The sequence below is a fragment of the Notolabrus celidotus genome, chromosome 20 (assembly GCF_009762535.1).
Source record: "Notolabrus celidotus isolate fNotCel1 chromosome 20, fNotCel1.pri, whole genome shotgun sequence".
Lineage (NCBI taxonomy): Eukaryota > Metazoa > Chordata > Actinopteri > Labriformes > Labridae > Notolabrus > Notolabrus celidotus.
The window spans coordinates 19,197,525-19,209,576 of NC_048291.1; the positions used below are offsets into that span (position 1 = coordinate 19,197,525).

Consider the following 12,052-nt stretch of genomic DNA (forward strand, 5'->3'; position numbering starts at 1 on the left):
TCTTGATTTTTCCTGCCTGTGTTTTGTTAGTCTTGATTATGTCTGCCTGTGTTTTGTTAGTCTTGAATTTGTCTGCCTGTGTTTTGTTAGTCCTAATATTTTCTGCCTGTGTTTTGTTAGTCTTGAAATGATCTGGCTGTGTTTTGTTAGTCTTGAATTTGTCTTGCCTGTGTTTTTGTTAGTCTTGATTTTGATTGCGTGTGTTTTGTTAGTCTTGAAATGATCTGCCTGTGTTTTGTTAGTCTTGAATAAGTCTGCCTGTGTTTCGTTAGTCTTCATTTTGTCTGCCTGTGTTTTGTTAGTCTTAATATTGTCTGCCTGTTTTGTTAGTCTTGAATTTGTCTGCCTGTGTTTTGTTAGTCTTGATTTTGTCTGCCTGTTTTGTTAGTCTTGAATTTGTCTGCCTGTGTTTTGTTAGTCTTGAATTAGTCTGCCTGTGTTTTGTTAGTCTTGATTTTGTCTGCCTGTGTTTTGTTAGTCTTGATTTTGTCTGCCTGTGTTTTGTGAGTCTTGATTTTGTCTGCCTGTGTTTTGTTAGTCTTGATTTTGTCTGCCTGTGTTTTGTTAGTCTTATTATTGTCTGCCTGTGTTTTGTTAGTTTTGAATTTGTCTGCCTGTGTTTTGTTAGTCTTGAATTTGTCTGCCTGTGTTTTGTTAGTTTTGAATTCGTATGCTTGTGTTATCGCATTCTTGAATTTGTCTGCCTGTGTTTTGTTAGTCTTCATTAGTCTGCCTGTGTTTTGTTAGTTTTGATTTTGTCTGCCTGGGTTTTGTTAGTCTTGAAATGATCTGCCTGTGTTTTGTTAGTCTTGATTTTGTCTGCCTGTGTTTTGTTAGTCTTGATTTTGTCTGCCTGTGTTTTGTTAGTCTTATTATTGTCTGCCTGTGTTTTGTTAGTTTTGAGTTTGTCTGCCTGTGTTTTGTTAGTCTTGAATTTGTCTGCCTGTGTTTTGTTAGTTTTGAATTTGTATGCTTGTGTTATCTCATTCTTGAATTTGTCTGCCTGTGTTTTGTTAGTCTTCATTTTGTCTGCCTGTGTTTTGTTAGTCTTAATATTGTCTGTCTGTTTTGTTAGTCTTGAATTTGTCTGCCTGTGTTTTGTTAGTCTTGATTTTGTCTGCGTGTGTTTTGTTAGTCTTGAATTTGCCTGCCTGTTTGTTGTTAGTCTTGAAATTCTCTCCCTGTGTTTTGTTAGTCTTGATTTTTTCTGCGTGTGTTTTGTTAGTCTTGATTTTGTCTGCGTGTGTTTTGTTAGTTTATTTTGTCTGCCTGTGTTTTGTTAGTCTTGATTATGTCTGCCTGTGTTTTGTTAGTCTTGAATTTGTCGCCTGTGTTTTGTTAGTTTTGAATTTGTATGCTTGTGTTATCTCATTCTTGAATTTGTCTGCCTGTGTTTTGTTAGTCTTCATTTTGTCTGCCTGTGTTTTGTTAGTCTTAATATTGTCTGCCTGTTTTGTTAGTCTTGAATTTGTCTGCCTGTGTTTTGTTAGTCTTGATTTTGTCTGCCTGTTTTGTTAGTCTTGAATTTGTCTGCCTGTGTTTTGTTAGTCTTGATTTTGTCTGCGTGTGTTTTGTTAGTCTTGAATTTGCCTGCCTGTGTGTTGTTAGTTTTGAAATTCTCTCCCTGTGTTTTGTTAGTCTTGATTTTGTTTGCCTGTGTTTTGTTAGTCTTGAATTTGTCTGCCTGTGTTTTGTTAGTCTTGATTTTGTCTGCCTGTGTTTTGTTAGTCTTGAATTTGTCTGCCTGTGTTTTGTTAGTCTTGAATTAGTCTGCCTGTGTTTTGTTAGTCTTGAATTTGTCTGCCTGTGTTTTGTTAGTTTTGAATTTGTATGCTTGTGTTATCTCATTCTTGAATTTGTCTGCCTGTGTTTTGTTAGTCTTCATTTTGTCTGCCTGTGTTTTGTTAGTCTTAATATTGTCTGCCTGTTTTGTTAGTCTTGAATTTGTCTGCCTGTGTTTTGTTAGTCTTGAATTTGCCTGCCTGTGTGTTGTTAGTCTTGAAATTCTCTCCCTGTGTTTTGTTAGTCTTGATTTTTTCTGCGTTTGTTTTGTTAGTCTTGATTTTGTCTGCGTGTGTTTTGTTAGTTTATTTTGTCTGCCTGTGTTTTGTTAGTCTTGATTATGTCTGCCTGTGTTTTGTTAGTCTTGAATTTGTCGCCTGTGTTTTGTTAGTTTTGAATTTGTATGCTTGTGTTATCTCATTCTTGAATTTGTCTGCCTGTGTTTTGTTAGTCTTCATTTTGTCTGCCTGTGTTTTGTTAGTCTTAATATTGTCTGCCTGTTTTGTTAGTCTTGATTTTGTCTGCCTGTTTTGTTAGTCTTGAATTTGTCTGCCTGTGTTTTGTTAGTCTTGATTTTGTCTGCGTGTGTTTTGTTAGTCTTGAATTTGCCTGCCTGTGTGTTGTTAGTCTTGAAATTCTCTCCCTGTGTTTTGTTAGTCTTGATTTTGTCTGCGTGTGTTTTGTTAGTCTTCATTTTGTCTGCCTGTGTTTTGTTAGTCTTAATATTGTCTGCCTGTTTTGTTAGTCTTGAATTTGTCTGCCTGTGTTTTGTTAGTCTTGAATTTGCCTGCCTGTGTGTTGTTAGTCTTGAAATTCTCTCCCTGTGTTTTGTTAGTCTTGATTTTTTCTGCGTTTGTTTTGTTAGTCTTGATTTTGTCTGCGTGTGTTTTGTTAGTTTATTTTGTCTGCCTGTGTTTTGTTAGTCTTGATTATGTCTGCCTGTGTTTTGTTAGTCTTGAATTTGTCGCCTGTGTTTTGTTAGTTTTGAATTTGTATGCTTGTGTTATCTCATTCTTGAATTTGTCTGCCTGTGTTTTGTTAGTCTTCATTTTGTCTGCCTGTGTTTTGTTAGTCTTGAATTTGTCTGCCTGTGTTTTGTTAGTCTTGATTTTGTCTGCCTGTTTTGTTAGTCTTGAATTTGTCTGCCTGTGTTTTGTTAGTCTTGATTTTGTCTGCGTGTGTTTTGTTAGTCTTGAATTTGCCTGCCTGTGTGTTGTTAGTCTTGAAATTCTCTCCCTGTGTTTTGTTAGTCTTGATTTTGTCTGCGTGTGTTTTGTTAGTCTTGATTTTGTCTGCGTGTGTTTTGTTAGTTTTTTTTGTCTGCCTGTGTTTTGTTAGTCTTGATTATGTCTGCCTGTGTTTTGTTAGTCTTGAATTTGTCGCCTGTGTTTTGTTAGTCTTGATTTTGTCTGCCTGTGTTTTGTTAGTCTTGAATTTGTCTGCCTGTGTTTTGTTAGTCTTGATTTTGTCTGCCTGTGTTTTGTTATTCTTGATTCTCTCTGCCTGTGTTTTGTTAGTCTTGATTTTGTCTGCCTGTGTTTTGTTAGTCTTGAATTTATCTGCCTGTGTTTTGTTAGTCTTGATTTTGTCTGCTTGTGTTTTGTTAGTCTTGATTTTGTCTGAGTGTGTTTTGTTAGTCTTGAATTTGTCTGCCTGTGTTTTTGTTAGTCTTGAAATTGTCTGCCTGTGTTTTGTTAGTCTTGAATAAGTCTGCCTGTGTTTTGATAGTCTTGATTTTGTCTGCCTGTGTTTTGTTAGTCTTGAATTAGTCTGCCTGTGTTTTGTTAGTCTTGATTTTGTCTGCCTGTGTTTTGTTAGTCTTGAATTAGTCTGCCTGTGTTTTGTGAGTCTTGATTTTGTCTGCCTGTGTTTTGTTAGTCTTATTATTGTCTGCCTGTGTTTTGTTAGTTTTGAATTTGTCTGCCTGTGTTTTGTTAGTCTTGAATTTGTCTGCCTGTGTTTTGTTAGTTTTGAATTTGTATGCTTGTGTTATCTCATTCTTGAATTTGTCTGCCTGTGTTTTGTTAGTCTTAATATTGTCTGCCTGTTTTGTTAGTCTTGAATTTGTCTGCCTGTGTTTTGTTAGTCTTGATTTTGTCTGCGTGTGTTTTGTTAGTCTTGAATTTGCCTGCCTGTGTCTTGTTAGTCTTGAAATTCTCTCCCTGTGTTTTGTTAGTCTTGATTTTGTCTGCCTGTGTTTTGTTAGTCTTGATTTTGTCTGCCTGTGTTTTGTTAGTCTTGATTATGTCTGCCTGTGTTTTGTTAGTCTTGAATTTGTCTGCCTGTGTTTTGTTAGTCTTGATTTTGTCTGCCTGTGTTCTGTTAGTCTTGAATTTGTCTGCCTGTGTTTTTTAGTCTTGATTTTGTCTGCCTGTGTTTTGTTATTCTTGATTCTCTCTGCCTGTGTTTTGTTAGTCTTGATTTTGTCTGCCTGTGTTTTGTTAGTCTTGAATTTGTCTGCCTGTGTTTTGTTAGTCTTGATTTTGTCTGCCTGTGTTTTGTTAGTCTTGAATTTGTCTGCCTGTGTTTTATTAGTCTTGATTTTGTTTGCCTGTGTTTTGTTAGTCTTGAATTTGTCTGCCTGTGTTTTGTTAGTCTTGATTTTGTCTGCCTGTGTTTTGTTAGTCTTGAATTTGTCTGCCTGTGTTTTGTTAGTCTTGAATTAGTCTGCCTGTGTTTTGTTAGTCTTGAATTTGTCTGCCTGTGTTTTGTTAGTCTTGATTTTGTCTGCCTGTGTTTTGTTAGTCTTGAATTTGTCTGCCTGTGTTTTGTTAGTCTTGAATTAGTCTGCCTGTGTTTTGTTAGTCTTGAATTTGTCTGTCTGTGTTTTGGTTTGTTATTGTCTATCATATGATTTGTAGCTGCAGGTTTTAGAGTCTTACTGTGTCTGTGTTGTGTACGTACTAGAGATGACCACAATTAATCGATTATCGATTAATTGATTGTTAAGAAATTACTCGAAACACACATTTTTGTTATTAATTCACGTGGAACAAACATCATGTGGCCTCATATTACACTCAGCTATCAGTGAGGTGTTTTAAAGGTGACATATCATGCAAAATTGACTGTTTAATGGTTCTTTACCTGAAATATGTGTCCCTGGCATGTCTACAAAGCCCCAGAGAATGAAAAAAATCCATTCTGCCCCTGTTTTGATTTCTACACCTTTCTGTAAATGTGTGTGAAACGAGCTGTTTCAGACTTCCGTGTTTTTGTTACGTAACAACAATATCCGGTCTGTCACGGAGTCAGAGCTCGGAGCTTGTTCAGCCCATAGACTGTATAAAATAATACTGAATCCCTCCCCCGTTTTTCATTACCTGCACAAATGTGTGCTAACAAGGAGCTTAGGAGGGAGGCATGCTAGTTGTAGGCTGTCTTAATAAACACAAAGGTTGGTTTTACTCCCCACGTCTGCAGATTTGAAGATCTAGTGGATGATTTTTATTTATCATGGATAAGTGCTAGTGCTAGTTAGCATAGCCACATAGCTACATGTCGTAGCTGTAGCTGTGTACCAAGACACACGTCGACATACTGACAAATAAAACAACAAGAAACAGAATCTGTGACCAATCCTTCAGAAAAGGTCCCGCTGCCTTTCTGGCAGAGGTCGGTATTACTCCCCACGTCTGCAGATTTGAAGATCTAGTGGATGATTTTTATTTATCATGGATAAGTGCTAGCGCTAATTGGCATAGCCACATAGCTACATGTTCATAGCTGTAGCTGTAGCTGTAGCTGTGTACCAAGACACACGTCGACATACTGACAAATAAAACAACAAGAAACACTAAATCTGTGACCAATCCTTCATAAAAGGTCCTGCTTCCTTTCTGGCAGAGGTCGGTTTTACTCCCCACGTCTGCAGATTTGAAGATCTAGTGGATGATTTTTATTCATCATGGATAAGTGCTAGCGCTAGTTAGCATAGCCACATAGCTACATGTTCGTAGCTGTGTACCAAGACCATAGACTGTATGAAATATGGACGTAGTATCCGTGACGTCACCCATCTGTTCCTGAGAGCTGTTTTGAAGCAAATCGACGGCAGCAGCCATATTGGTAATGCGGAACTCAACTAGGCAGAGTGTGACGTAGTGTGAGTCTCTTAGCCAATGGCTGTGTGTTCCCGACCGGGAGTCACGTCAGTCATGTCCTTATTTGGGTAAAACTCATAATCTTAATATCTTCTTAACCGTCACGTTAGAAAAAAATTCACCCCCGTACAGTGTGTGCCATTAGAGAGATTAGCGTTGTAGGGCCAAGCCGTTTTTTGAACCAGGCTGTAAACATGTTTATTAATGCTGCAAAGATCGTCTTTTTCCCATTCATATCTATGTGGTTTCCGGTGTTTCTGCAGCCAGCCTCAAGCGGATTTTCGATGTATTGCAGTTTATATCACTTCCGCATTGGCTTCATCGTTTGAGACCGGAGTTTGCCGCTTGACCAAGACACACGTCTACATACTGATAAATAAAACAACAAGAAACACTAAATCTATGACCAATCGTTCAAAAAGGTCCTGCTACAGGCGCCTCTCCGTCAGGATCAGATTCAGAGGGTTGAAGTAACCCGATCTCTGAGCAGCCGTGCATATTCAGCCAACATGTAAACATTAGATCAACGTGCTGGAGAGCCGAGGCACATCCACTTCCGGAGGGGGCGTGGTCAGAGGGAAAACAGAGTGTTCTGATGAGGAATGAAGAAGAGGACTTTTCAGGCATGCCAAAACCTGATTTCAAAGTGTTTTTTTTGAGCATAAACTTTAAAGACATGTTTTGGGGACCTCTTAGAGCAATATATAATGATGAAAAAAGCGTGATATGTCCCCTTTAAGTTTAAAGCATGTTTCGATGTGATTCAGTTGTTGTTGCGCACAGCGGAGACGCTCAGCTGCGGCTGTGCGTCAGGTCTCCACGTGCGCTTTTTAAAAGAGGATCAATACAAAACTGCTGCCAACAACGACACGGACACAAAGGTTGACAGCTTTAAACAGGATATTTCCCACCTTTGGATACAAAGGCAACAGACAGGTGGGAAATTCTGGTACGCTACGTTTACAGAGCAGCAACATCAGAGCCGTCTGGGCTTTTCTCCAGCGGGACTGATTATGACCCGGTTGCGCTCCTGGCTGACACCTGACCGAATACACATGTTTATTTTTCTCAATAATAACGAGTAGACAGAAAACTGGACACAGTGAGTCTGAAGCACTTTTCTGTTAGTATTATGAGCCTTCACTTTATAAGATTATGTCCGCGGAGAATATTTCTATGAGCCTGATCGTTGAAATTCTGCGTGTCAAACGTGTGCCCGTATTCAATCCCGTCAGTTATATGCATTTTGTTGCTGTAGAAAATAAAATTTAGGGGGAAAACAACCTATTTGGCCTTGTTTTTGACGTAAGAATAATAATGGGTTTTTTTATCAATTAATCGATAATTGATCGTTTACATTTCCAAAAATCGATCACGGAAAATAATTAAAATGTACATCCCTAGTAGGTACCTATTTTATACAGTATATGGTAGGTACCTGCCTTGGGACTAAGGATGAAATGTAGCATCTGTGCTATTCCAGCGCATTTCCATTGATGCTCAATGCATTAATGTTGATTAATTTGCATTGTCCCAACTCGATAAACAAAAAAAATGAAAAAAATTAAATTAAATCACTTGATATAATGACAGTCATGATGTGACTAGTGTTCTTTAGAAAAACGTTACGTTGTTGTTGTTGTTGTTGTTGTTGTTGTTGTTGTTGTTGTTGTTTTCGAACTGTATTGCTGTTAGCATGCCATGAAGGCTACTTGTGGCTGAGTCAGGTCGCCATGTTTAAATCACCTGCCGTTGGCCTACTTGCCAATATTCAAAAGACAAAACATTACTTTTCATAACTTCATCTTTGTCATTGAAACTCAATAAGGCCTACCCTGTGTTTAACTCAGATTCATAACATGTCCCGTCCTGATAACTTACCCAAGAGGGCAGCCATCAGACTTGAAAACAGAATACATTCCTGGAGATGAAGCCACATTCTTCCTTAAAGTTACAGTCTATATTTTCAGACTCATCGTCTTCCGGAGTCTCCTCTATGTTCACAGAAAACAAAACTTAAAACTTGTCGTCGCAGAATGAAAGTACCGAAAACTTCTCTCAGGAAACTGGAGAAAAACCATAGCAACCACGGAGTCTTCCACGTCCATCAAACTGGTCATTCAGTCGCTAGGATACCGCAGATACGCAGCTCTGATTAGCCTTCGTCTTACTGTATCCTATGGAAGCCCGTTTCCGCCAGTTAAAAAAAAAAAAGGAAAATTAAAAAATAAATATTTTTTTAGGAAAAGTAAAAAAATTAAATTAAATTAAAATTGGGGGGAGAAAAGTAAAAAATAAATAAAATGAAAAAAAAGTTAAGTCATAATAATGAGATACTAAGTCATAATAATGAGATACTAAGTAAGTCATTATAAGATACTAAGTCATAATAATGAGACACTAAGTCATCTTTATGACATACTAAGTCACACTGACCACTGACCACTGACCTGCAGTCTGTCACACTCAATCTCATCCTGAACTGAATCTCTTGACTGCTGCTGGCATTATAATGTATAATATACTGTATTATAATTATCTCGCCATATTATGTTATGTTATATTACATTATTATTGTAACTACAATTCATGGTCATATTACATGTATTTATTTATTTTTATTTATTGCTTAATTTGTCATTACCAACCATAATCACACCATGTCAACCTGTCACTACTGAAACATGTTTAATACTGCCTGTTATTACTTATATTTAATCTAAATTCCATTGTAACATTGTATATATCTAAATTGTATTCTAGCTTTATTTATCTATTTTTATTTTTACTTATTTTATTTTATTTTATTCTATTTTATTTTAATTTAATTTAATTTAATTTATTTTATTTTACTTTATTTTATTTTACTTATTGAAACTTCTTCTTGATTGTACTTATGTCTGGGTTGCTGTAACAACTGATCAACTGAATTTCCCCCCTGGGGATCAATAAAGTGATATCTTATCTTATCTTACCTTATCTTATAATTATGAGAGACTAAGTCATAATTATGAGACACTAAGTCATAATAAAGAGATACTAAGTCATAATAATGAGAAACTAAGTCATAATTATGAGATACTAAGTCATAATTATGAGATACTGAGTCATTATTATGAGATACTGAGTCATAATTATGAGATACTAAGTCATAATAATGAGATACTAAGTCATAATAATGAGATACTAAGTCATAATTATGAGATACTAAGTCATAATTATGAGATACTGAGTCATAATTATGAGATACTAAGTCATAATTATGAGATACTAACTCATAATAATGAGATACTAACTCATAATTATGAGATAGGTCTAAATGAGCTTCAATGTGTGTTGCGCTGCAGCTACAGTTTGAAGGGGCTGAGACAAAGCTTTGCAGAACTTAATGCCTTCATAGACTTTCAGTTGCAAATGTTTGGCAAGCAACACAGCTACAGCTGGATGCACCAAATATGTTGGATGGCCAGAATAATTACAGACAGAGAAACTGTGTGTCAATTGATGCGACTGATAGATGGGTGCGGGGTAGAACTGTGTGCGCACAACAGTTTGAGACGGCGTGTGTATGTCAGTCGTGGGCCAAACTATGTATGGCATATAGATGGCTATGACAAATTAAAGCCCTATGGAATATGCATCAGTGGTTGCATTGATGGTTTCTCAAGAAAAATGATATGGCTAGAAGCATTGCAGGTTATTTTATTGATGCTGTAACTGAAAACAATGGATGCCCTCAAAAAGGTTATTTCACGATTTGTGAATCCACATCTAAAGCAGTCTTCAATGATGATGTCCATTAAGGTCTGCAAAGCTTTGTCTCAGCCCCTTCAAACTGTAGCTGCGGCGCAACACACATGAAAGCCCATTTAGGCCTATCTCATAATTATGACTTAGTATCTCATTATTATGAATTGACTTTTTTTTTTTATTATTATTACTTTTCCCAATTTTTTTTTTTTTAATTTAAACTTTTCCCTAAAACTTATTATTATTATTATTATTTATTTTTTAAGACGTCAGATGTTGATAATCAAGTAATAATATTAAATGTAGGCAAATAATTGCACTGTCAACACATTTTTGCCTTTGATTTTCCTGATTGGTAATTTCATTTTTTGTTTATTTTTCTGTTTCATGACTGAACTTGTCACATCCACCACTCAATTGGGACCCCCTTGAAAATGAGCTGATGCATCTCAAGGGGCAATGCTATAATAAATTCAAATAATAGGCCTGTGAAATAACTGATAAAGTTAAACAAATACAAACATTGCATCCATCTCAATTTACATGTAAAAAAAATTCCCACCATGTGACTGTACTGCGGAATTACAATTGAACTAGGAGAGAAGTGAGTTTATAGTGCAATTGTACTCTCTTCTTCAACTTGAAACTCACTTATAATAATCACTGATTGATAATAAGTTAGCTACTATTTTTTTAGACACCCCTTTGTGTAAAAAAAAAAATCAACATGGTCTGTTTCATCAGTTGTCCAACAGTGTGGCCATGATTTCAATGCTAGACAGACTTCTGTTGTTTTACACTTCCACGCATAAATACCAATGCAAAGCAAAGCAAAGTACTGCTCTGATAGAGCCTGAAGATGAGGGGTTCTTTATACAGGCCTATTGTTTTTTTTTGCTTCATTCAAATATATGGCCATATATTAAAAACTCTTATTTACTGTTTGGTATTAGCCTATTGATATTATTATTTGTATGATATTGTTTAGTTACATTATTGACTTTCTATGTAGAAACACTGTAAATTCAAGATTTTCTGGCTATGACTAGGAAAGGAGAGAACATGTCTCCTGTATTAGCTTCTCCACACTAGCTCCCCATAAAATCCCTCTGACTTTAAAGGTTTCAACGGTCAATGCATGCTGCTCGTTGCAACTAAAATCTCTAAAAGTAGTATGGGAGGTAGAGCCTTCAGTTATCAGGCCCATCTGCTTTGGAATCATATACCAGCCAGATTCCAGGAGGCAGACACCCTCTCTACTTTTAAGGGTAGGCTTAAGCTTCCCTTTTTGATATCACTTATAGTTAGGGGTGGCTCAGGCTTGGACCAGCTCTTAACTATGCTGCCATAGGCTTAGACCTCCAGGGGAACTGACACACTGGGATCCCGTCTTTCCCCCTTTCAACTCTATCTGTCTTCCTTTCACTAACTTTAAATCTTCATGTCCCATTAAAGTTACAAACCATAGGTCTTGAGCTCCCTTGTCTCGTAGGTTCCTCTGGATTGTTGCTGTAGACGACCTGCTGCTATGGATCTGCCAGACTCCAGCTGCAACAACTATTAATATCAGCCTTAACATCTGTATTACTGTTACAATGCTAAAGTCACAAAGTTTGTGCCTGTTAAAAGATAGATAGATAGATAGATAGATAGATAGATAGATAGATAGATAGATAGATAGATAGATAGATAGATAGATAGATAGATAGATAGATAGACAGATACACAGATAGATAGATAGATAGATAGATAGATAGATAGATAGATAGATAGATAGATAGATAGATAGATAGATAGAAAAATGTCCCCTTAGTCAGCTGGTGAGGAAGCTGGTGAGGAAGCTAATCAGCCAGACTCCAGTCAGCACTGATCCAAAACACAACCAAATTAAACTCATAATGAAGCACTCCAAAGATCTGTATTTAGAACACTGGAGAAACCAAACAAAGACCCAAAGTAGAATGAATTGTTATTTGACCCTAAACAGTGATTATAAATTATCTGAATATCTGTACAGTGTCAGAGATACAAAACAAAGACGTATCCTGACCATATACAGGCTGAATGACCACCAGCTGGCTGTAGAGACAGGGAGACACAGACAGACATGGCTGCCCAGAGAGGAGCGTCTATGTGCTCACTGCTCTACAGGGGACATAGAGACAGAGATGCACTTCCTCCTCCACTGCAGCAAGTTCTCTTTACTAAGAGATGCCCACAACAGGGAAATTACAAAAATGGTACCAAACTTCCCAACATTAACCCCAGAAGAGAAACTGTCAGTTCTCCTGGGGGAAGGGTCAGCAGCTCCTCTGGCTGCTAAATATGTGTCTGCCTGTCACAGCCTGAGGGACGCACCATTCCATGGTGTTTGATTTTGGGTTGGGGTTTTGTGAGCGTGCCGCATCGGGTGAGGA

The 12,052-nt window shown here is 37.1% G+C and overlaps 1 protein-coding gene across 1 annotated transcript in view; it reads right to left on the reverse strand.

Moving 5' to 3' along the window:
* Positions 1-8,016, reverse strand: part of LOC117831752 (excitatory amino acid transporter 3-like) — a 26,243-nt gene extending 18,227 nt beyond the window's left edge. The window contains exon 1 of the mRNA XM_034710566.1: positions 7,767-8,016. Within this exon, the coding sequence (XP_034566457.1) occupies positions 7,767-7,824 (58 nt within the window). The 5' untranslated portion in view covers positions 7,825-8,016. The remainder of the gene's footprint in view (positions 1-7,766) is intronic.
* Positions 8,017-12,052: the final 4,036 nt, after the last annotated feature.